The following is a 25,669-nucleotide window of genomic DNA, read 5'->3' on the forward strand; positions in this document are numbered from 1 at the left end:
TATACTGTCTATACACACCATCCTAATAACTACTGCTGTACACACCTTTTCTATTCATATACTTCTATACTTCATACACACCATCCTACATAACTACTGCTGTACACACCTTTTCTATTCATATACTGTCTATACTCTCTATACACACCATCCTATATAACTACTGCTGTACACACTTATCTATTCATATACTGTCTATACACACCATCCTACATAACTTACTGCTGTACACACCTTTTCTATTCATATACTGTCTATACACACCATCCTACATAACCTACTGCTGTACACACCTTTTCTATTCATATACTGTCTATACTCTATACACACCATCCTATATAACTACTGCTGTACACACCTTTTCTATTCATATACTGTCTATACTTCTATACACACCATCCTATATAACTACTGCTGTACACACCTTTTCTATTCATATACTGTCTATACTCTCTATACACACCATCCTATATAACTACTGCTGTACACACCTTTTCTATTCATATACTGTCAATACTCTCTATACACACCATCCTATATAACTACTGCTGTACACACCTTTTCTATTCATATACTGTATACACTCCATCCTATATAACTACTGCTGTACACACCTTTTCTATTCATATACTGTCTATACTCTCTATACACACCATCCTATATAACTACTGCTGTACACACCTTTTCTATTCATATACTGTCTATACTCTCTATACACACCATCCTACATAACTACTGCTGTACACACCTTTTCTATTCATATACTGTCTATACACACCATCCTATATAACTACTGCTGTACACACCTTTTCTATTCATATACTGTCTATACACACCGTCCTATATAACTACTGCTGTACACACCTTTTCTATTCATATACTGTCTATACACACCATCCTATATAACTACTGCTGAACACACCTTTTCTATTCATATACTGTCTATACACACCATCCTACATAACTACTGCTGTACACACCTTTTCTATTTATATACTGTCTATATATACACACCATCCTACATAACTACTGCTGTACTTTTCTATTCATATACTGTCTATACACACCATCCTACATAACTTACTGCTGTACACATCTTTTCTATTCATATACTATCTATACTCTCTATACACACCATCCTATATAACTACTGCTGTACACACCTTTTCTATTCATATACTGTCTATACTCTCTATACACACCATCCTATATAACTACTGCTGTACACACCTTTTCTATTCATATACTGTCTATACTCTCTATACACACCATCCTACATAACTACTGCTGTACACACCTTTTCTATTCATATACTGTCTATACTCTCTATACACACCATCCTAATATAACTACTGCTGTACACATCTATTCTATTCATATACTGTCCTATAACTTACTGCTGTACACACCATCCTATACACACCATAACTACTGCTGTACACACCTTTTCTATTCATATACTGTCTATACTCTCTATACACACCATCCTACATAACTACTGCTGTACACACCTTTTCTATTCATATACTGTCTATACACACCATCCTATATAACTACTGCTGTACACTACACACCGTCCTATATAACTACTGCTGTACACACCTTTTCTATTCATATACTGTCTATACACACCATCCTATATAACTACTGCTGAACACACCTTTTCTATTCATATACTGTCTATACACACCATCCTACATAACTACTGCTGTACACACCTTTTCTATTTATATACTGTCTATACTCTCTATACACACCATCCTACATAACTACTGCTGTACACACCTTTTCTATTCATATACTGTCTATACACACCATCCTATATAACTACTGCTGTACACACCTTTTCTATTCATATACTGTCTATACACACCATCCTATATAACTACTGCTGTACACACCTTTTCTATTCATATACTCTCTATACACTCCATCCTACATAACTACTGCTGTACACACCTTTTCTATTCATATACTGTCTATACTCTCTATACACACCATCCTATATAACTACTGCTGTACACACTTATCTATTCATATACTGTCTATACACACCATCCTACATAACTTACTGCTGTACACACCTTTTCTATTCATATACTGTCTATACACACCATCCTACATAACCTACTGCTGTACACACCTTTTCTATTCATATACTGTCTATACTCTATACACACCATCCTATATAACTACTGCTGTACACACCTTTTCTATTCATATACTGTCTATACTCTCTATACACACCATCCTATATAACTACTGCTGTACACACCTTTTCTATTCATATACTGTCTATACTCTCTATACACACCATCCTATATAACTACTGCTGTACACACCTTTTCTATTCATATACTGTATACACTCCATCCTATATAACTACTGCGGTACACATCCTTTCTATTCATATACTCTCTATACACTCCATCCTATATAACTACTGCTGTATACACCTTTTATATTCATATACTGTCCATACTTTCCCCCACACAGCTTTCCCCCACACAGTTGTGGTCCTCCACAAAGTTGTGGTCCCCCATACTGCTGAGGTCCCCCACACAGCTGTGGTCCTCCACACAGTTGTAGTCCCCCACACCACTGAGGTCCCCCACACCGCTGAGGGTCCCCACACCACTGAGGTCCCCCACACCACTGAGGTCCCCCACACCACTGAGGTCCCCCACACCACTGAGGTCCCCCACACCACTGAGGTCCCCCACACCGCTGAGGAACCCCACACCGCTGAGTTCCCCCACACCGCTGAGGTCCACCACACCGCTGAGATCCCCCACACCACTGAGATCCCCCACTCCAATGAGGTCCCCCTCACCACTGAGGACCCCCACACCGCTGAGGTCCCCCACACCACTGAGGACCCCCACACCACTGAGATCCCACACTGCAATGAGGTCCCCCTCACCACTGAGGACCCCCACACCGCTGAGTTCCCCCTCACCACTGAGGACCCCCACACCACTGAGGACCCCCACACCGCTGAGGTCCCCCACACCACTGAGTTCCCCCACTCCGCTGAGGTCCCCCACATAACACATTCTTCAGCTGAAGCCGCTGTCTCTTAATATTTGTAATATTTGTATTTATTTATAAGTGAGTAATACAACACAATCCTATATGTTTAATCTTTTCATATTTTAAGCCACATTGATTAAGCTGCAGGGGCATAAGGAATGATCATTCAAATGCAAATTGGTTCTGAGTAATATTTTGTTAGAATGGATCAGACTTAACTCCCTCTTTAGACTACATTGTGTGCTGCCAAAGGGGAAGTGTGGTAGTTTTCTTTTATAGCCATCTATGTTCAGGGGGTTTATTCTTAAATACCTACTGTATTAAGCACAGTGTGGACACTGTGCTGTGTAAAGGAAGTTCAAGATCAGCACCAAGAAATGCTGTTTTAGTCTACTTTATGTTTTTACTTCTTGAGATCTGTGTTATAATGCTATCTAATGTGATTAGGCCTTATATTGACTTTCAGTCAACTGATTTAGCTACGAGGCTAATTAATACAGTAAAGGTCTACTCTGAGCATGTGCAGTAGGAGGTGAAGGTGTGGCACGATTTGTGTGGTGCCTGTGGTGGTGCTTGGTGTCAGGGAAGGGAGCTGAAAGGCTGTGTGGGTTGGGGGTGTGGTGGTGGAGCAGTATGTGTAGTGTTGGGGTGGGAGGTGGAGGAGGGCCGATGTGTGATGTGACACATGCAGGTGTAAAAGACAGGACCCCTGCAGAGGAAGGCAGGACACTGTGGACAGTGATGTGACACTGCGGATACCATTTACCTCTTTACACCTCTTCTCTCTCTCTCTCTCTCTCAAATAAATTCAAGGAGCTTTATTCTCATGGGAAACACGTTTACATTGCCAAAGCAAGTGAAATGGATGAAAAAAAGTTAAATCAAATGTGAACAATAAATATTACACTCACACAAGTTCCAAAAGAATAAAGACATTTCAAATGTCATATTATGTCTATATACAGTGTTGTAGCCATGTGCAAATTGTTAAAGTACAAAAGGGAAAATAAATAAGTCTAGGTTATATTTACAATGGTGTTTGTTCTTCACTGGTTGCCTTTTTCTTGTGGCAACATGTCACAAATCTTGCTGCTGTGATGGCACACTGTGGTAGTTCACCAAGTAGATGTGGGAGTTTATCAAAATTGGATTTGTTGGTTTATGTAATCTGAGAGAAATAAGTGTCTCTAATGTGGTCATACATTTGGCAGGAGGTTGGGAAGGGCAGCTCAGTTTCCACATCATTTTCTGGGCAGTGTGCACATGGCCTGCCTTTCTCAATAGCAAGGCTATGCTCACTGAGTCTTTACATAGTTTAGGGCCAAATAGCATTCAGAAAAACATATTTTTACCTTGTCAGCTCGGGGATTCAATTTAGCAACCTTTCGGTTACTGACCCAACACTCTAACCACTAGGCTACCTGCGGTTTGGAAATCACTTCATTTTAAGTGGATGTAGAATTTAACGTCTCTTTTCTGGATTGTGACAATTAGCGGGTATCAGCCTAATTCTGCTCTTCATGCATTATTTGGTGTTTTATATTGTACACAGAGGATATTCTATCAGAATTCTGCATGCAGTGTTTGTCCCATTTTGTGAATTCTTGGTTGGTGAGTGGACCCCAGACCTCACAACCATAAAGGGCAATGGGTTCTAGAACTGATTTAAGTATTTTTAGCCAGATCCCCCAAAATAATTTAACAGGTAAGTTGACTGAGAACACATTCTCAGCAACAACCTGGGGAATAGTTACAGGGGTGGGGGTAGGAATGAGCCAATTGTACATTTGGGATGATTAGGTGGCCATGATGGTCAGATTGGGAATTTAGCCAGGACACCAGGGTTAACACCCCTAATCTTACAATAAGTGCCATGGGATCTTTAGTGACCACAGTGAGTCAGAACACTCATTTAACATCCCATCTGAAAGACAGAAACCTACACAAGTCTCCAATCACTGCCCTGGGTCATTGGGATATTTTTTTAGACCAGAGGAAAGGGTGCCTCCTACTGGCCCTCCACACCACTACCAGCAGCATCTGGTCTCCCATCCAGGAATTGACCAGGACCAATCTTGCTTGGCTTCTGAAGCAAGCCAGCAGTGGGATGCAGAGTGGTATGCTGCTGGCTAATTGATAGGTCAAATCTTATGTTCTTTTTGATGGCATAGAAGGCCCTTCTTGCCTTGTCTCTCAGGTTGTTCACAGCTTTGTGGAAGTTACTTGTGGCGCTGATGTTTAAGCCGTGGTATGTATCGTTTTTTCTGTGCTTAGGGAAACTGTCTTGATGGAATTTGTATTTGTGATCCTAGCAACTGGACCATTTTTGGTCTGACAGAATCTTTGCAGAAGATCTAGATGCTGCTGTAGGCCACCCTTGGTTGATGACTGAAGCACCAGATCACCAGCAAACAGTAGATATTTGACTTCAGATTCTAGTAGGGTGAGGCCGGGGGCTGCAGACTGTTTTAGTGCCCTCACCAATTTGTTGATTTACATGTTGAAGAGGGTGGGGCTTAAGCTGCACACCCCACGGCCCCATGTAAATGGATTTTATAATGTCGTATGTTTTTCCCCCAACACCAATTTTCATCAATTTGTATAGCAGACCCTCGTGCCAAATTGAGTCAAAAGCTTTTTTGAAGTCAACAAAGCATAAGAAGACTTTGCCTTGTTTTGGTTTGTTTGTTTGTCAATTAGGGTGTGCAGGGTGAATATGTGGTCTATCGTACGGTAATTTGGTAAAAAGCCGATTTGACATTTGCTCAGTACATTGTTTTCACTGAGGAAATGTACAAATCTGCTGTTAATGTTAATGCAGAGGATTTTCCCAAGGTTGCTGTTGACGCATATCCCACGGTAGTTATTGGGGTCAAATTTGTCTCCACTTTTGTGGATTGATGTTATCAGTCCTTGGTTCCAAGAATTTGGGGAAGATGCCAGAGCTGAGGATGATGTTAAAGAGTTTAAGTATAGGCAATTGTAATTTGTGGTCTGTATATTTTATAATTTCATGTAGGATACTATCAACACCACAGGCCTTTTTAGGTTGGAGGGTTTGTATTTTGTCCTGAAGTTCATTCAATCTAATAGGAGAATCTAGTGGGTTCTGGTAGTCTTTAATAGCTGATTCTAAGATTTGTAATTGTATATTTGTTTGTTCTTTGTTATAGAGCCAAAATGATTGGAGAGGTGGTTTATCCACATCTCCATTTTGGATAGATAACTCTTTGTGTGGTTTGTTTAGTGTGTTCCAATTTACTCTGAAGTGGTTCGATTCTATGGATTATATTGAACTGATTTCTGACATGCTGTTCCTTCTTTTTCCATAGTGTATTTCTGTATTGTTTTAGTGTTTCACCATAGTGAAGGCATAGACTCAGATTTTCTGTACCTCTATGTTTTTGGTTGGATATGTTTCTCAATATCTTTCTTAGGTTTTTACATTCTTCATCAAACCGTTTGATAGGGAAGCTGAGAGGTCAAATACACTGATTGAATTTGTTTTTGTCTAATTGTTTTTTGGTAGGTTTCTACGCTACTTTCCTTCCATCCGTAGCATTTCTTAATATTGTGCAGTTCTTTTGGCTTTGATGCCTTATGATTGAGTATTGCTCTGTTCAGGTAGACTGTGATTTTGCTGTGATCTGATAAGGGTGTTAGTGGGCTGACTGTGAACGCTCTGAGAGACTCTGGGTTGAGGTCAGTGATAAAGTAATCTACAGTACCTCTGCCAAGGGATGAGCTGTTGGTGTACTACTATAGGAGTCTCCTCAAAGCCTACCATTGACTATGTGCAGACCCAGCGTGTGACACAGCTGCAGGAGTTGTTTTGTCTTAGTTGTGTCTATGGGGGGTGGGGGGGTTGCATATTTGGAAGGGAATACTGTCACCTCTAGGTAGGTGTTTGTCTCCCTGTGTGCTGAGGGTGTCAGGTTCTGTCCAGTATAGGTTGCCACAGACTTGTACATGTCCCTGGGCCTGGGAATGGTTGATTTCCCCCTCTCACAATTGGCTCAGCGTCATCCGGGTTAGGGTTTGGCCGTAGTAGGCCATCATTGTAAATACAAATTTGTTCTTAACTGACTTGCCTAGTTAAATAAAGGTTAAATAAAAAATAAATATAGGTGGCACACATGATGACATTTTTCTCTGTTGAGATAATTTCCTTATTCATTTCTAGCCAGCGATACAGAAAATGTTCCTGTTTTGACTAATTTAATAGAGTGGTCAGGTCTGTTCTATACCAAATTAGCATATCCCCTGAGTCTCTTCCCTGTTTCACACCTGGTAGTTTGGTGGATGGGACGACCAGTTCTCTGTAACCTAGAGGGCAACCGGTGGGTCCATCTCCTCTATATCCTCTTGTAGGATGACAATGTCCATATTTCCTTTTTTTTGTGTTTTTATTTTTTTATTTTACCCCTTTTTCTCCCCAATTTCGTGGTGTCCAATTGTTTTAGTAGCTACTATCTTGTCTCATCGCTACAACTCCCGTACGGGCTCGGGTGAGACGAAGGTTGAAAGTCATGCGTCCTCCGATACACAACCCAACCAAGCCGCACTGCTTCTTAACACAACACGCATCCAACCTGGAAGCCAGCCGCACCAATGTGTCGGAGGAAACACCGTGTACCTGGCAACCTTGGTTAGCGCACACTGTGCCCAGCCCACCACAGGAGTCGCTGGTGCGCGATGAGACAAGGACATCCCTACGGGCCAAGCCCTCCCTAACCCGGACGACGCTAGGCCAATTGTGCGTCGCCCCACGGACCTCCCGGTTGCAGCCGGGTATGACAGAGCCTGGGTGCAAACCCAGAGTCTCTGAGGGCATATTTCCAATGTATTTGGTGAAGTCTTGGTTCCTGCTCTTTAGGCCAAAGGCAGATGACCTCAGACCTTGTATATTCCAGGATAAGATAGTAAACGTGTTGTGTTCCATAGTGTCTAGTGCTGTTTTTTGTGTGGTTTAGGCCGAGACCATTACAGTAGTTGTGAGCAGAGCATGTTGAGCATCTCATACATACCTCTTAGGTCGCAGGATGGGGCTTGGGGCAGTGCATTAGTAGGGCTTGGGCCTGTTGCTCTGCTCACTGCCTTTTCATATGTGCAGCTGTCATGTTGAGGTCCTTGCAAAATTCTTGCATTCACCTGCTGTATGGTGGCAGGGTGAAAGTATGTTCGTGGTAGCAGGGTGGAGGTAACCACTGGTGCGTTGAGGAAAGTGGAAGAAGCTTTTTAAATCAGTCCCTTGAGTGCTGTTGCCACCCTTTCCTGCTGGGTCCTCAGGTCATTTGTGCCCATGTGAATTATGATGTGGCTGGGGGATCCTAGTCTGTCCTCTGACAACAGCTCTAGGGCATGCCTAGTGTTTGGGCACCAGAGTTTAGCCAGTTTGTGTTTGGGAAAAAGTATTTGCCATTTGAGTCAATGAGGAGCACAATCTGTGGGTTTTGTGTGTCCTCGGTGGATGTGGGGGGTTGTCAGGAGGGCTATTGGGTGAGCTGACAGGAGGGCTGTTAGGAGTGGGTGGGGTCTGTTGGGTTGGTGGGTCCTGTGTTGTCTGTCCCATTGTGGTGTTGAGGTTGTGGTCCGGGTCCGTGTCTGAGGTGGGCTGTTCTGCTGGCATGTCTGAGGGAGTGTCCTGCTCTCTGTCACACCTCAGCTTTCTGACCTCATCCTTCAGTGCCATGTGTGCCTCTTTAAGTTCTCTCACCTCAGTCCGTAGAGCAGCCAGCTCTTTCAGACAGCCATCCATCTCCACCTTCTGCCCTCTGGGTTTTGTTGGGAGGGTGTTGTTGTGCTGGTCTGTTTTGTGGGCTTGTGAGCTTGACTATCCTCGTCTGCAGGATAGTTTGAAGAGGTGTGATCAGACTCACTCTGGGTGGGGGAGTTGTCACAGAGAGAGAGATTTACCTGCTGTGCTCTCTTTGATCCCATAAAAGCCCTGCTGGAACTGCATGAGGATTCCCTGCACCATCACTGTCCCATACTTGTACATGTTGACATCGATTTCCTCAATGTCTAGTATTCTGAGTTTCCACCCTGGGCCAATACCCTCTCTCTTGACGTAGGGGTAGTGTGCTCTTATAGCGCTGTGCCATGCCAGGGATGGTCTGTGTGGAAAATTAAGTTGCTTACGTTTTACATTCCCCTCTTTATAGAAGTCAGCAAATCGTGTCTCTGGATTGTTATTGGTGCTTCTAAGGCCTCTGCATTTGGGGGGGGGGGGGGTTGTGAAACTCTCCTGCCATTGTTGGGCTCAAGAGTTTTCACACATCTGACTTCACACTTCAGTGCTAATTGAAGGTGCTGCCAGGTCTGTTCTTTCCTACCAGCTTGGTAGCTTAGTATACTTATTTACTTAGCTTTATATAATAAAATTACATAGGGATTATTGTCTTTTAATTTTTGGCTTCAGAAGTAGCTTCAGACATGAATATTACTCACTCAGTTTTGTGTTGGATGGTATTTCCAGGTTCCGCAATGTTTCTTCTGCAGGTTTTGGTGTGTTAGAAGTGTTTTTCTTGATAGTCCTTGGTAGCAATAGTCCATTCAGGTAATTTTGTCCAAAATCAAAGTTTTAGGTATGGAATTTTGATGTTGAGGTTAGTATCATGCATAAGACCTTGTGAAAAAATTTAAATGTATTTACAATTATCCAACTATAAATCTATCTTTTTTGCAGAGGAGTTACTCTCTCCCGCTCTTTTTCTCTCTCTCTCTCTCTCTCTCTCTCTCTCTCTCTCTCTCTCTCTCTCAGTCTGTCTCCCTCACTCTGTCTCCCTCTTTGTCTCTCTGTCTCTCTCTCTGTCTCTGTCTCTTTCTCTCTGTCTCTCTCACTCTGTCTCTGTCTCTCTCACTCTGTCTCTCACTCTGTCTCTCTCTCTGTCTCTTTTTCTCTCTCTCTCTCTCTCTCTCTCTCTCTCTCTCTCTCTCTGTCTCTCTCTCTCTCTTTCTCTCTGTCTCTCTCTATCTCTCACTGTGTTTTATGACTCATAAACAGCCTTTATTTACCACTGTCTGTCTCTCTGCTTGTGGTTTTCAACAGGCTAATGAGATCACTATGGAAAAGTGCTCGCCCACAGGTTTAGGATTAATCAGTCAGTATAATGAGAAGGCTATATATTGAATAAAGTGATGTATGTGTTTTGTGTTGTCGTGATACTGTCAGTTTGCCGGTTGAGTGGGAGTAGTGATAAGGTATGTAATTTGACAGATCAGAGTGTTGGTGACTGCTGGGTTTTGTCATGTCTCTGGGTGTTACTTTAGACCTGCAGCTTGATGCTGCTCTTATCTCAATTCTAAATGGTCAAATATGAATGGTTTGTTACACACTATTCTTTGACATGCTCTCTCTCTCTTTTCTCCTTTTTCTTTCTCTCGTCCATCTGTCTGTCTCTTGCGTACTCTCTCTCTCTTTCTCCCCCTCTCTCTCTCTCTCTCTCTCTCTCTCTCTCTCTCTCTCTCTCTCTCTCTCTCTCACGCTCTCTCTCTCTCCCCTCTCTCTCACTGAATCTTTCTCTCCCCCCTCTCTCGCTCTATCTCTGTATCTCTCTCTTTCCTCCAGTCTACATTGAGGACCTGGCGCGGAGTGTGGAGCAGAGCAGACGGCTCATCATCGTGTTGACTCCTGAGTTCGTGGCCAAGCGTGGCTGGAGCATCTTCCAGCTGGAGACTCGGCTCCACAGCATGCTGGTGACCGGGGAGATCAAGGTGATTATGATCGAGTGTGCCAACCTCAAGAGCGTCATCAACTACCAGGAAGTGGAGGCCCTGAAGCACACCATCAAAGTCCTCTCCATCATCAAGTGGAGGGGCCCCAAGAGCAATGAGCTCAAGTCTATGTTCTGGAAGCAGGTGATATACGAGATGCCGGTGAAGAGGAAAGAGATGCTGTCTCGCCGGCAGGTGCTAGACTCCAGGGAGCAGGGTCTGTTCGGCGACCTGCAGACGGTCTCCACCATCGCCATGACGACCACATCTGCCTCGATGGTGCCCGCCCACCACTCTGAGATTCCAGACTTTAACCAGACCAGCCACCCTCAGATGAGACACTACTGCACCCGTAGCTACGAGTATAAGATGCCTGCCTCCCCCGTGCAGATAGCCACCTTGAGTAACCGTCACATATACTGCAATATCCCCATGACGCTGCTCAACGGACAGGTGACTCAGAACAACACGATGGGAAAGAGCAAGCAGGAGATCCACTTGAACAGCACTTTCGTCCCTCTATCTGGGGGGGAACACACAAGTGATATCTGGTAGACTGATATACAGCTTGATGCCACATCTCTTATGTCTTTGTCTTTTATCTGCATGAAGATTCATTTAGACAAAACACTGATCAAAAACCATTCTGCACACAATCATTTCTCGCTGACTATTTTCATTAGCGGTTAAATGTTTTCTGGATTTGTCTTTTTTCGTTCAGTCTTTAAAGAAATCAAGGACAAAGGGAGTTGCTCCAGTCATCATTTTCTTACTTGAAAAATGTCTCCTTTTTTGAGATGAGTAATAAATGAAAAAACCTTGTTTTTAATGTTCAAGGTATTGTTATTATGTACAGTTTTCATATCTTCTATAGACATTCATGATGATTCCTTTAAGATTTTAATGGTGTGAGTATGTGAGTGAATCCAAATGGAAAGATTCTGACCTGTGATTTTTTTCATGAGAAAATGGAACGTTTCTCATTGCAGCACAATTCTGTCAAGATGGACTGAAAACATTCTCTGTGAGCTTTAAAAATGTTACAGTATATTTAAGCAAATCAATAATGTTTGGATTTACACAAGCTATTGTCATTGTTTGAGGCCAATTAAATATGAATATTTGAATTGTTTAATGCAGTATTTGTTTGAGTTGTAGTCTGTGACTAGTTGCTGTCTCTTGAGTTCTGCCTGTTACTTTGCTTATTTTAGTTGTACAAAACAAGAAGCCTTTTTCTCTGCTGAATTCCTCCCCTGCTTCACCTGCCTTCCTTCCTCTGTTGGCCATATTGTTTTCAGATGGCCATTGAGTTGTCTTTTTGAGGATGAGCCGCTCTCCAAATGGTACAGATGGACTCGGTGGTGCTTTCGGAAACGATGGTAGTTTTGACTGAATGTATTGTAGAAATGAAAGGGAACTGGAATCACCTGAGAGATATTGCATTTGTGTCTATATTTTATTTTATTGATTTCATTTGCTAAATGAGAAGAGAATCGTCTTACAGAATCATCCTCTTTTCAATTGCTCTGCTATTTCAATCTTAGAAAATTAATCATATTTGTCTGCAATGAGTTGTAATATAGCAGCCTCTATCTGTCTCATTGAGTTATAGAGGAATAATCAGCTTCTAATGTGTCTCATTAAGTTATAGGAATGATCAGCCTCTAATCTGTCTCATTGAGTTATAGGAATGATCAGCCTCTAATCTGTCTCATTGAGTTATAGGAATGATCAGCCTCTAATCTGTCTCATTAAGTTATAGGAATGATCAGCCTCTAATCTGTCTCATTGAGTTATAGGAATGATCAGCCTCTAATCTGTCTCATTGAGTTATAGAGGAATAATCAGCCGAAATGCCAAGATTGTAAAAAAATGACTTGGTGACCTTCAAGAGCAAACTAAAACACTAACGGCAGGAGGTCAAAGAGATTGCAGCGATCAGTTTGAACCGTTGTTGAACTGCCCACTGATGTCTTCTTCAACACCAGTTATACATCGTATAAGTTTATTTAATGCCTTTTTGTCTGTTTGCAAGCTGATGGATTTTGATAGAGCATAAATGTGCATTCTCTACTTATATGATGAAATCAAATTTTGTTGGACCCTTGCGAATGGCTGTATATTAAATCATGTTGAAATAAACCGGTTGTTTACTGCTTGATTAATTCTATAGGCACTGTATTTATTCTATAGGCTGTAACGTTTTTCTTTACTTGAAGGAGAGGCGGACCAAAACGCAGCGTGGTGGTTATTCATGTTTAATTTATAAAGACACTATACATGAATAAACTAACAAAACAAGAAATGTGAAAAACCAAAACAGCCCTATCTGGTGCAAACACAGAGACAGGAACAATCACCCACAAACACACAGTGAAACCCAGGCTACCTAAGTATGATTCTCAATCAGAGACAACTAATGACACCTGCCTCTGATTTAGAACCATACTAGGCCGAAACATAGAAATACCCAAATCATAGAAAAAGAAACAGACTGCCCACCCCAACTCACGCCCTGACCATACTAAATAATGACAAAACAAAGGAAATAAAGGTCTGAACGTGACAGTACCCCCCCCCCAAAGGTGCGGACTCCGGCCGCAAAACCTTAACCTATAGTGGAGGGTCTGGGTGGGCGTCTGTCCGCGGTGGCGGCTCTGGCGCAGGACGCGGACCCCACTTCACCAACGTCTTAGTCCGCCTTCTTGTCCGCTTCCGTGGCCTCCTAACCACGGTGACCCTACAAAAATGACCCCACTGGACTGAGGGGTAGCTAGGGACAGAGGGGCGGAAGCTCTGGACAGAGGGGCGGAAGCTCTGGACAGAAGGGCAGGGGCTCTTGCGCCTCTGGGCTGAGGGGCTCTGGCGCCTCCGGCCTGAGGGGCTCTGACGGCCCCTGGCTGATTGGCGGCCCCTGGCAGACTGGCGGCACTGGCGGCCCCTGGCTGACTGGCGGCCCCTGGCTGACTGGCGGCCCCTGGCTGACTGGCGGCCCCTGGCTGACTGGCGGCACTGGCGTCCCCTGGCTGACTGGCGGCCCCTGGCTGACTGGCGGCACTGGCGGTGCTGGGCAGATGGGTGGCTCAGGTGGCGCTGGGCAGACGGGTGGCTCAGGCGGCGCTGGGCAGACGGGTGGCTCAGGCGGCGCTGGGCAGACGGGTAGCTCAGATGGCGCTGGACAGACGGGTAGCTCAGATGGCGCTGGACAGACGGGTAGCTCAGATGGCGCTGGACAGACTGGCGACTGATGGCGCTGGGCAGACGGGAAGCTCCGGCAACGCTGGAGAGGAAGGCTCTGGCAGCTCTGGACTGAGTAGCTCTGGCGCCTCTGGAATGAGGGACTCTAGCGCCTCTGGAATGAGGGGCGGGAGCTCTGGCAACGCCGAACTGGCGGGAGACTCCGGCAGCGCTGGAGAGGAGGAAGGCTCCGGCAGCGCTGGACAGGCGAGGTGCACTGTAGGCCTGATGCGTGGTGCTGGCACTGGTGGTATTGGGCCGAGGACACGCACAGAAAGCCTGGTGCGGGGAGCTGCCACCGGAGGGCTGGGGTGTGGAGGTGGTACCGGATAGACCGGACTGTGCAGACGCACTGGAGCTCTTGAGCACCGAGCCTGACCAACCTTACCCGGTTGAATGGTCCCGGTCGCCCTGCCAGTACGGCGAGGTGGAATAGCCTGCACTGGGCTATGCAGGCGAACCGGGACACCGTGCGCAAGGCTGGTGCCATGTAAGCCGGCCCAAGGAGACGCACTGGAGACCAGATGCGTAGAGCCGGCTTCATGGCACTTGGCTCGATGCCCACTCTAGCCCGCCCGATACGCGGAGCTGGAATGTACCGCACCGGGCTATGCACCTGCACTGGTGACGCGGTGCACTTCACAGACTAACACGGTGCCTGCCCGGTCTCTCCAGCCCCCCGGTAAGCACAGGAAGTTGGCGCAGGTCTCCTACCTGGCTTCGCCACACTTCCTGTGTGCCCCCCAAGAAATTTTTGGGGCTGACTCTCGGGCTTTCATCCACGCCGCCATGCTGCCTCCTCATACCAGCGCCTCTCCGCCTTCACCGCCTCCAGCTCTTCTTTGGGGCGGCGATATTCTCCAGGCTGTGCCCAGGGTCCTTTACCATCTAACTTATCCTCCCATGTCCATTCCTCCTCGCGCTGCTCCTGCTGCCGCTTCTCCTGCAGCACCTTGGGACGGCGACACTCCCCTGGTTTTGCCCAGGGTCCTCTTCCGTCGAGGATTTCTTCCCAAGTCCAGAAGTTTTCATCGCGCTGCTCCTGCTGCTGCCCGTTACCACGCCGCTTGGTCCTGTTGTGGTGGGTGATTCTGTAACGGTTTTCTTTACTTGAAGGAGAGGTGAACCAAAACGCAGCGTGGTGGTTATTCATGTTTAATTTATAAAGACACTATACATGAATAAACTAACAAAACAAGAAATGTGAAAACCCAAAACAGCCCTATCTGGTGCAAACACAGAGACAGGAAAAATCACCCACAAACACACAGTGAAACCCAGGCTACCTAAGTATGATTCTCAATCAGAGACAACTAATGACACCTGCCTCTGATTGAGAACCATACTAGGCCGAAACATAGAAATACCAAAATCATAGAAAAACAAACATAGACTGCCCACCCCAACTCATTCCCTGACCATACTAAATAATGACAAAACAAAGGACATAAAGGTCAGAACGTGACAATAGGCACTGTATATATTCTATAGGCACTGTATTTATTCTATGGGCACTGTATTTATTCTATGGGCACTGTATTTATTCTATAGGCACTGTATTTATTCTATAGGCACTGTATTTATTCTATAGGCACTGTATTTATTCTATAGGCACTGTATTTATTCTATAGGCACTGTATTTATTCTTTGGGCACTGTATTTATTCTATAGGCACTGTATTTATTCTTTTTATTCTATAGGGCACTGTATTTATTCTATAGGCACTGTATTCTATAGGCACTGTATTTATTCTATAGGCACTATATTTATTCATTGTATTTATTCTATGGGCACTGTATTTATTCTATAGGCACTGTATTTATTCTATGGGCACTGTATTTATTCTATAGGCACTGTATTCTATAGGCACTGTATTTATTCTATAGGCACTGTATTTATTCAATGGGCACTGTATTTATTCTATGGGCACTGTATTTATTCTATAGGCACTGTATTTGGTTTTCATTGTAATGTAATCCTGTTATTTTACATATATGATCTATGTGGTGGAGTTAAATATGTCAAGCGTTCAATGGTTATAAATGTCAGCTACTATGGCAACTGCAGCTATAATCTTTAGAAGTTGCAAAAACTGAAATAGTGGATTTTGCTATGGTGGACTTCTATTACCTACAGTATCCTCTCTGAAAGGGGAATGCTCTGGCTGCTTCACCAGCACATCCTATTTACATCACTCAATAGTTCACTCAGTGATCAGCAACATTGCCAGCTGTATGTTTATGATGAATTTGTTGAAATATTAAGGAGCAGTAAGATTTCTTCAGACACCCAATCTACTTCTCAGCATGCAGATATACAGTAGCAGAGAAGAATATGAAACGCTGTAAGAAGCTCAGATCTGATGGCCTGACAGCACTCACCTCTATACTGTAAGAAGAAGCCAGACCTGATGGCCTGGCAGCACTCACCTCTATGCTGTAAGAAGCTCAGACCTGATGGCCTGGCAGCACTCACCTCTATGCTGTAAGAAGAAGCTCAGATCTGATGGCCTGGCAGCACTCACCTCTATGCTGTAAGAAGAAGCCAGACCTGATGGCCTGGCAGCACTCACCACTATGCTGTAAGAAGAAGCTCAGATCTGATGGCCTGGCAGCACTCACCTCTATGCTGTAAGAAGAAGCTTCAATCTGATGGTATGGAAGCACTCGCCTCTATGCTGTAAGAAGAAGCTCAGATCTGATGGCCTTGCAGCACTCACCTCTATGCTGTAAGAAGCTCAGACCTGATGGCCTGGCAGCACTCACCTCTATGCTGTAAGAAGAAGCTCAGATCTGATGGCCTGGCAGCACTCACCTCTATGCTGTAAGAAGAAGCCAGACCTGATGGCCTGGCAGCACTCACCTCTATGCTGTAAGAAGAAGCCAGACCTGATGGCCTGGCAGCACTCACCTCTATGCTGTAAGAAGAAGCTCAGACCTGATGGCCTGGCAGCACTCACCTCTATGCTGTAAGAAGAAGCTCAGATCTGATGGCCTGGCAGCACTCACCTCTATGCTATAAGAAGAAGCCAGACCTGATGGCCTGGCAGCAGTCACCTCTATGCTGTAAGAAGAAGCCAGACCTGATGGCCTGGCAGCACTCACCTCTATGCTGTAAGAAGCTCAGACCTGATGGCCTGGCAGCACTCACCTCTATGCTGTAAGAAGAAGCTCAGATCTGATGGCCTGGCAGCACTCACCTCTATGCTGTAAGAAGAAGCCAGACCTGATGGCCTGGCAGCACTCACCACTATGCTGTAAGAAGAAGCTCAGATCTGATGGCCTGGCAGCACTCACCTCTATGCTGTAAGAAGAAGCTCAGATCTGATGGCCTGGCAGCACTCACCTCTATGCTGTAAGAAGAAGCCAGACCTGATGGCCTGGCAGCACTCACCACTATGCTGTAAGAAGAAGCTCAGATCTGATGGCCTGGCAGCACTCACCTCTATGCTGTAAGAAGAAGCTTCGATCTGATGGTATGGAAGCACTCACCTCTATGCTGTAAGAAGAAGCTCAGATCTGATGGCCTGGCAGCAATCACCTCTATGCTGTAAGAAGCTCAGACCTGATGGCCTGGCAGCACTCACCTCTATGCTGTAAGAAGAAGCTCAGATCTGATGGCCTGGCAGCACTCACCTCTATGCTGTAAGAAGAAGCCAGACCTGATGGCCTGGCAGCACTCACCTCTATGCTGTAAGAAGAAGCTCAGACCTGATGGCCTGGCAGCACTCACCTCTATGCTGTAAGAAGAAGCTCAGATTTGATGGCCTGGCAGCACTCACCTCTATGCTGTAAGAAGAAGCTCAGACCTGATGGCCTGGCAGCACTCACCTCTATGCTGTAAGAAGAAGCTCAGATTTGATGGCCTGGCAGCACTCACCTCTATGCTATAAGAAGAAGCCAGACCTGATGGCCTGGCAGCACTCACCTCTATGCTGTAAGAAGAAGCCAGACCTGATGGCCTGGCAGCACTCACCACTATGCTGTAAGAAGAAGCTCAGATCTGATGACCTGGCAGCACTCACCTCTATGCTGTAAGAAGAAGCCCAGATCTGATGGCATGGAAGCACTCACCTCTATGCTGTAAGAAAAAGCTCAGATCTGATGGTATGGAAGCACTCACCTCTATGCTGTAAGAAGAAGCTCAGATCTGATGGCCTGGCAGCACTCACCTCTATGCTGTAAGAAGAAGCTCAGATCTGATGGCCTGACAGCACTCACCTCTATTCTATAAGAAGAAGCTCAGATCTGATGGTATGGAAGCACTCGCCTCTATGCTGTAAGAAGAAGCCAGACCTGATGGCATTGCAGCAGTCACCTCTATGCTGTAAGAAGCTCAGATCTGATGGCCTGGCAGCACTCACCTCTATGCTGTAAGAAGAAGCCAGACCTGATGGCCTGGCAGCACTCACCACTATGCTGTAAGAAGAAGCTCAGATCTGATGGCCTGGCAGCACTCACCTCTATGCTGTAAGAAGAAGCCAATACCTGATGGCCTGGCAGCACTCACCACTATGCTGTAAGAAGAAGCTCAGATCTAATGACCTGGCAGCACTCACCTCTATGCTGTGAGAAGAAGCTCAGATCTGATGGCCTGGCAGCACTCACCTCTATGCTGTAAGAAGAAGCTCAGATCTGATGGCCTGGCAGCACTCACCTCTATGCTGTGAGAAGAAGCTCAGATCTGATGGCCTGGCAGCACTCACCTCTATGCTGTAAGAAGAAGCTCAGATCTGATGGCCTGGCAGCACTCACCTCTATGCTGTAAGAAGAAGCTCAGATCTGATGGCCTGGCAGCACTCACCTCTATGCTGTAAGAAGAAGCCAGACCTGATGGCATGGCAACAGTCACCTCTATGCTGTAAGAAGAAGCTCAGATCTGATGGTATGGAAGCACTCACCTCTATGCTGTAAGAAGAAGCTCAGATCTGATGGCCTGGCAGCACTCACCTCTATGCTGTAAGAAGAAGCCAGACCTGATGGCATGGCAGCACTCACCTCTATGCTGTAAGAAGCTCAGACCTGATGGCCTGGCAGCACTCACCTCTATGCTGTAAGAAGAAGCTCAGATCTGATGGCCTGGCAGCACTCACCTCTATGCTGTAAGAAGAAGCCAGACCTGATGGCCTGGCAGCACTCACCACTATGCTGTAAGAAGAAGCTCAGATCTAATGACCTGGCAGCACTCACCTCTATGCTGTAAGATGAAGCTCAGATCTAATGACCTGGCAGCACTCACCACTATGCTGTAAGAAGAAGCTCAGATCTAATGACCTGGCAGCACACACCTCTATGCTGTAAGAAGAAGCTCAGACCTGATGGCCTGGCAGCACTCACCTCTATGCTGTAAGAAGAAGCTCAGATCTGATGGCCTGGCAGCACTCACCTCTATGCTGTAAGAAGAAGCCAATACCTGATGGCCTGGCAGCACTCACCACTATGCTGTAAGAAGAAGCTCAGATCTAATGACCTGGCAGCACTCACCTCTATGCTGTAAGAAGAAGCTCAGATCTGATGGCCTGGCAGCACTCACCTCTATGCTGTAAGAAGAAGCTCAGATCTGATGGCCTGGCAGCACTCACCTCTATGCTGTAAGAAGAAGCTCAGATCTGATGGCCTGGCAGCACTCACCTCTATGCTGTAAGAAGAAGCTCAGATCTGATGGCCTGGCAGCACTCACCTCTATGCTGTAAGAAGAAGCTCAGATCTGATGGTATGGAAGCACTCACCTCTATGCTGTAAGAAGAAGCTCAGATCTGATGGCCTGGCAGCACTCACCTCTATGCTGTAAGAAGAAGCCAGACCTGATGGCATGGCAGCACTCACCTCTATGCTGTAAGAAGCTCAGACCTGATGGCCTGGCAGCACTCACCTCTATGCTGTAAGAAGAAGCTCAGACCTGATGGCCTGGCAGCACTCACCTCTATGCTGTAAGAAGAGATCTGATGGCCTGGCAGACTCTGATGGCATGGCAGCAGTCACCTCTATGGCTCAGACCTGATGGCCTGGCAGTACTCACCTCTATGCTGTAAGAAGAAGCCAGACCTGATGGCCTGGCAGCACTCACCTATATGCTGTAAGAAGAAGCAGACCTGATGGCCTGGCAGCACTCACCTCTATGCTGTAAGAAGAAGCTCAGATCTGATGGCCTGGCAGCACTCACCTCTATGCTGTAAGAAGCTCAGACCTGATGGCCTGGCAGCACTCACCTCTATGCTGTAAGAAGAAGCTCAGACCTGATGGCCTGGCAGCACTCACCTCTATGCTGTAAGAAGAAGCTCAGATCTGATGGTCAGGCAGTACTCACCTCTATGCTGTAAGAAGAAGCTCAGATCTGATGGCATGGCAGCAGTCACCACTATGCTGTAAGAAGAAGCTCAGATCTGATGGCCTGGCAGCACTCACCGCTATGCTGTAAGAAGAAGCCCAGATCTGATGGCCTGGCAGCACTCACCACTATGCTGTAAGAAGAAGCTCAGATCTAATGACCTGGCAGCACTCACCTCTATGCTGTAAGAAGAAGCCCAGATCTGATGGCCTTGCAGCACTCACCTCTATGCTGTAAGAAGAAGCTCAGATCTGATGGCATGGAAGCACTCACCTCTATGCTGTAAGAAGAAGCTCAGATCTGATGGTATGGAAGCACTCACCTCTATGCTGTAAGAAGAAGCTCAGATCTGATGGCCTGGCAGCAGTCACCTCTATGCTGTAAGAAGAAGCTCAGATCTGATGGCCTGGCAGCACTCACCTCTATGCTGTAAGAAGAAGCCAGACCTGATGGGCTGGCAGCACTCACCACTATGCTGTAAGAAGAAGCTCAGATCTAATGACCTGGCAGCACTCACCTCTATGCTGTAAGAAGAAGCTCAGATCTGATGGCCTGGCAGCACTCACCACTATGCTGTAAGAAGAAGCTTCGATCTGATGGCATGGCAGCACTCACCTCTATGCTGTAAGAAGAAGCTCAGATTTGATGGCCTGGCAGCACTCACCTCTATGCTGTAAGAAGAAGCTCAGATCTGATGGCCTGGCAGCACTCACCTCTATGCTGTAAGAAGAAGCTCAGATCTGATGGTATGGAAGCACTCACCTCTATGCTGTAAGAAGAAGCTCAGATCTGATGGCCTGGCAGCACTCACCTCTATGCTGTAAGAAGAAGCCAGACCTGATGGCCTGGCAGCAGTCACCTCTATGCTGTAAGAAGCTCAGACCTGATGGCCTGGCAGCACTCACCTCTATGCTGTAAGAAGAAGCTCAGATCTGATGGCCTGGCAGCACTCACCACTATGCTGTAAGAAGAAGCTCAGATCTGATGGCCTGGCAGCACTCACCTCTATGCTGTAAGAAGAAGCAAATACCTGATGGCCTGGCAGCACACACCTCTATGCTGTAAGAAGAAGCTCAGATCTGATGGCCTGGCAGCACTCACCACTATGCTGAAAGAAGAAGCTCAGATCTAATGACCTGGCAGCACTCACCTCTATGCTGTAAGAAGAAGCTCAGATCTGATGGCCTGGCAGCACTCACCTCTATGCTGTTAGAAGAAGCTCAGATCTGATGGCCTGGCAGCACTCACCTCTATGCTGTAAGAAGAAGCTCAGATCTGATGGCCTGGCAGCACACACCTCTATGCTGTAAGAAGAAGCTCAGATCTGATGGCCTGGCAGCACTCACCACTATGCTGAAGAAGAAGCTCAGATCTAATGACCTGGCAGCACTCACCTCTATGCTGTAAGAAGAAGCTCAGATCTGATGGCCTGGCAGCACTCATCCCTATGCTGTAAGAAGAAGCTCAGATCTAATGACCTGGCAGCACTCACCTCTATGCTGTAAGAAGAAGCTCAGATCTGATGGCCTGGCAGCACTCACCTCTATGCTGTAAGAAGAAGCTCAGATCTGATGGCCTGGCAGCACTCACCACTATGCTGTAAGAAGAAGCTCAGAGCTGATGGCCTGGCAGCACACACCTCTATGCTGTTAGAAGAAGCTCAGATCTGATGGCCTGGCAGCACTCACCTCTATGCTGTTAGAAGAAGCTCAGATCTGATGGCCTGGCAGCACTCACCACTATGCTGTAAGAAGAAGCTCAGATCTAATGACCTGGCAGCACTCACCTCTATGCTGTAAGAAGAAGCTCAGATCTGATGGCCTGGCAGCACTCACCTCTATGCTGTAAGAAGAAGCCCAGATCAGATGGCCTGGCAGCACTCACCACTATGCTGTAAGAAGAAGCTCAGGTCTAATGACCTGGCAGCACTCACCTCTATGCTGTAAGAAGAAGCCCAGATCTGATGGCATGGAAGCACTCACCTCTATGCTGTAAGAAGAAGCCAGACCTGATGGCATGGCAGCAGTCACCTCTATGCTGTAAGAAGCTCAGATCTGATGGCCTGGCAGTACTCACCTCTATGCTGTAAGAAGAAGCTCAGATCTGATGGCCTGGCAGCACTCACCACTATGCTGTAAGAAGAAGCTCAGATCTAATGACCTGGCAGCACTCACCTCTATGCTGTAAGAAGAAGCTCAGATCTGATGGCCTGGCAGCACTCACCTCTTCGATCTGATGGCATGGCAGCACTCACCTCTATGCTGTAAGAAGAAGCTCAGATCTGATGGCCTGGCAGCACTCACCTCTATGCTGTAAGAAGAAGCTCAGATCTGATGGCCTGGCAGCACTCACCTCTATGCTGTAAGAAGAAGCTCAGATCTGATGGCCTGGCAGCACTCACCTCTATGCTGTAAGAAGAAGCCAGACCTGATGGCCTGGCAGCACTCACCACTATGCTGTAAGAAGAAGCTCAGGTCTAATGACCTGGCAGCACTCACCTCTATGCTGTAAGAAGAAGCCCAGATCTGATGGCATGGAAGCACTCACCTCTATGCTGTAAGAAGAAGCTCAGATCTGATGGCCTGGCAGCACTCACCTCTATGCTGTAAGAAGAGACCTGATGGCATGGCAGCATCACCTCTATGCTGTAAGAAGCTCAGACCTGATGGCATGGAAGCACTCACCTCTATGCTGTAAGAAGAAGCTCAGATCTGATGGCCTGGCAGTACTCACCTCTATGCTGTAAGAAGAAGCCAGACCTGATGGCCTGGCAGCACTCACCACTATGCTGTAAGAAGAAGCTCAGATCTAATGACCTGGCAGCACTCACCTCTATGCTGTAAGAAGAAGCTCAGATCTGATGGCCTGGCAGCACTCACCCTATGCTGTAAGAAGAAGCTTCGATCTGATGGCATGGCAGCACTCACCTCTATGCTGTAAGAAGAAGCTCAGATCTGATGACCTGGCAGCACTCACCACTATGCTGTAAGAAGAAGCTCAGATCTGATGGCCTGGCAGCACTCACCTCTATGATGAAGAAGCTCAGAACTGATGGCCTGGCAGCACTCACCTCTATGCTGTAAGAAGAAGCTCAGATCTGATGGCCTGGCAGCACTCACCTCTATGCTATAAGAAGAAGCCCAGATCTGATGGCCTGGCAGCACTCACCTCTATGCTGTAAGAAGAAGCTCAGAACTGATGGCCTGGCAGCACTCACCACTATGCTGTAAGAAGAAGCTCAGATCTGATGGCCTGGCAGTACTCACCTCTATGCTGTAAGAAGAAGCCAGACCTGATGGCCTGGCAGCACTCACCACTATGCTGTAAGAAGAAGCTCAGATCTGATGGCCTGGCAGCACTCACCTCTATGCTGTAAGAAGAAGCCAATACCTGATGGCCTGGCAGCACTCACCACTATGCTGTAAGAAGAAGCTCAGATCTAATGACCTGGCAGCACTCACCTCTATGCTGTAAGAAGAAGCTCAGATCTGATGGCCTGGCAGCACTCACCTCTATGCTGTAAGAAGAAGCTCAGATCTGATGGCCTGGCAGCACTCACCTCTATGCTGTAAGAAGAAGCTCAGATCTGATGGCCTGGCAGCACTCACCTCTATGCTGTAAGAAGAAGCTCAGATCTGATGGCCTGGCAGCACTCACCTCTATGCTGTAAGAAGAAGCTCAGATCTGATGGTATGGAAGCACTCACCTCTATGCTGTAAGAAGAAGCTCAGATCTGATGGCCTGGCAGCACTCACCTCTATGCTGTAAGAAGAAGCCAGACCTGATGGCATGGCAGCACTCACCTCTATGCTGTAAGAAGCTCAGACCTGATGGCCTGGCAGCACTCACCTCTATGCTGTAAGAAGAAGCTCAGACCTGATGGCCTGGCAGCACTCACCTCTATGCTGTAAGAAGAAGCTCAGATCTGATGGCCTGGCAGCACTCACCTCTATGCTGTAAGAAGAAGCCAGACCTGATGGCATGGCAGCAGTCACCTCTATGCTGTAAGAAGCTCAGACCTGATGGCCTGGCAGTACTCACCTCTATGCTGTAAGAAGAAGCCAGACCTGATGGCCTGGCAGCACTCACCTCTATGCTGTAAGAAGAAGCTCAGACCTGATGGCCTGGCAGCACTCACCTCTATGCTGTAAGAAGAAGCTCAGATCTGATGGCCTGGCAGCACTCACCTCTATGCTGTAAGAAGAAGCTCAGATCTGATGGTCAGGCAGTACTCACCTGATGCTGTAAGAAGAAGCTCAGATCTGATGGCATGGCAGCAGTCACCACTATGCTGTAAGAAGAAGCTCAGATCTGATGGCCTGGCAGCACTCACCGCTATGCTGTAAGAAGAAGCCCAGATCTGATGGCCTGGCAGCACTCACCACTATGCTGTAAGAAGAAGCTCAGATCTAATGACCTGGCAGCACTCACCTCTATGCTGTAAGAAGAAGCCCAGATCTGATGGCCTGCAGCACTCACCTCTATGCTGTAAGAAGAAGCTCAGATCTGATGGCATGGAAGCACTCACCTCTATGCTGTAAGAAGAAGCTCAGATCTGATGGTATGGAAGCACTCACCTCTATGCTGTAAGAAGAAGCTCAGATCTGATGGCCTGGCAGCAGTCACCTCTATGCTGTAAGAAGAAGCTCAGATCTGATGGCCTGGCAGCACTCACCTCTATGCTGTAAGAAGAAGCCAGACCTGATGGGCTGGCAGCACTCACCACTATGCTGTAAGAAGAAGCTCAGATCTAATGACCTGGCAGCACTCACCTCTATGCTGTAAGAAGAAGCTCAGATCTAATGACCTGGCAGCACTCACCTCTATGCTGTAAGAAGAAGCTCAGATCTGATGGCCTGGCAGCACTCACCACTATGCTGTAAGAAGAAGCTTCGATCTGATGGCATGGCAGCACTCACCTCTATGCTGTAAGAAGAAGCTCAGATTTGATAGCCTGGCAGCACTCACCTCTATGCTGTAAGAAGAAGCTCAGATCTGATGGCCTGGCAGCACTCACCTCTATGCTGTAAGAAGAAGCTCAGATCTGATGGTATGGAAGCACTCACCTCTATGCTGTAAGAAGAAGCTCAGATCTGATGGCCTGGCAGCACTCACCTCTATGCTGTAAGAAGAAGCCAGACCTGATGGCCTGGCAGCAGTCACCTCTATGCTGTAAGAAGCTCAGACCTGATGGCCTGGCAGCACTCACCTCTATGCTGTAAGAAGAAGCTCAGATCTGATGGCCTGGCAGCACTCACCACTATGCTGTAAGAAGAAGCTCAGATCTGATGGCCTGGCAGCACTCACCTCTATGCTGTAAGAAGAAGCCAATACCTGATGGCCTGGCAGCACACAC

At 46.6% G+C, this 25,669-nt stretch overlaps 1 protein-coding gene across 1 annotated transcript in view; it reads left to right on the plus strand.

The window, feature by feature from the left end:
• The window catches only part of LOC135545679 (X-linked interleukin-1 receptor accessory protein-like 2), a 516,578-nt gene extending 503,697 nt beyond the window's left edge, over positions 1 to 12,881 (plus strand). Inside the window, exon 11 of the mRNA XM_064973464.1 lies at positions 10,604 to 12,881. Within this exon, the coding sequence (XP_064829536.1) occupies positions 10,604 to 11,304 (701 nt within the window). The 3' untranslated portion in view covers positions 11,305 to 12,881. The remainder of the gene's footprint in view (positions 1 to 10,603) is intronic.
• The last annotated feature ends 12,788 nt before the right edge of the window (positions 12,882 to 25,669 follow it).

This window comes from Oncorhynchus masou, chromosome 9 (assembly GCF_036934945.1).
Source record: "Oncorhynchus masou masou isolate Uvic2021 chromosome 9, UVic_Omas_1.1, whole genome shotgun sequence".
Classification (NCBI taxonomy): Eukaryota; Metazoa; Chordata; class Actinopteri; order Salmoniformes; family Salmonidae; genus Oncorhynchus; species Oncorhynchus masou.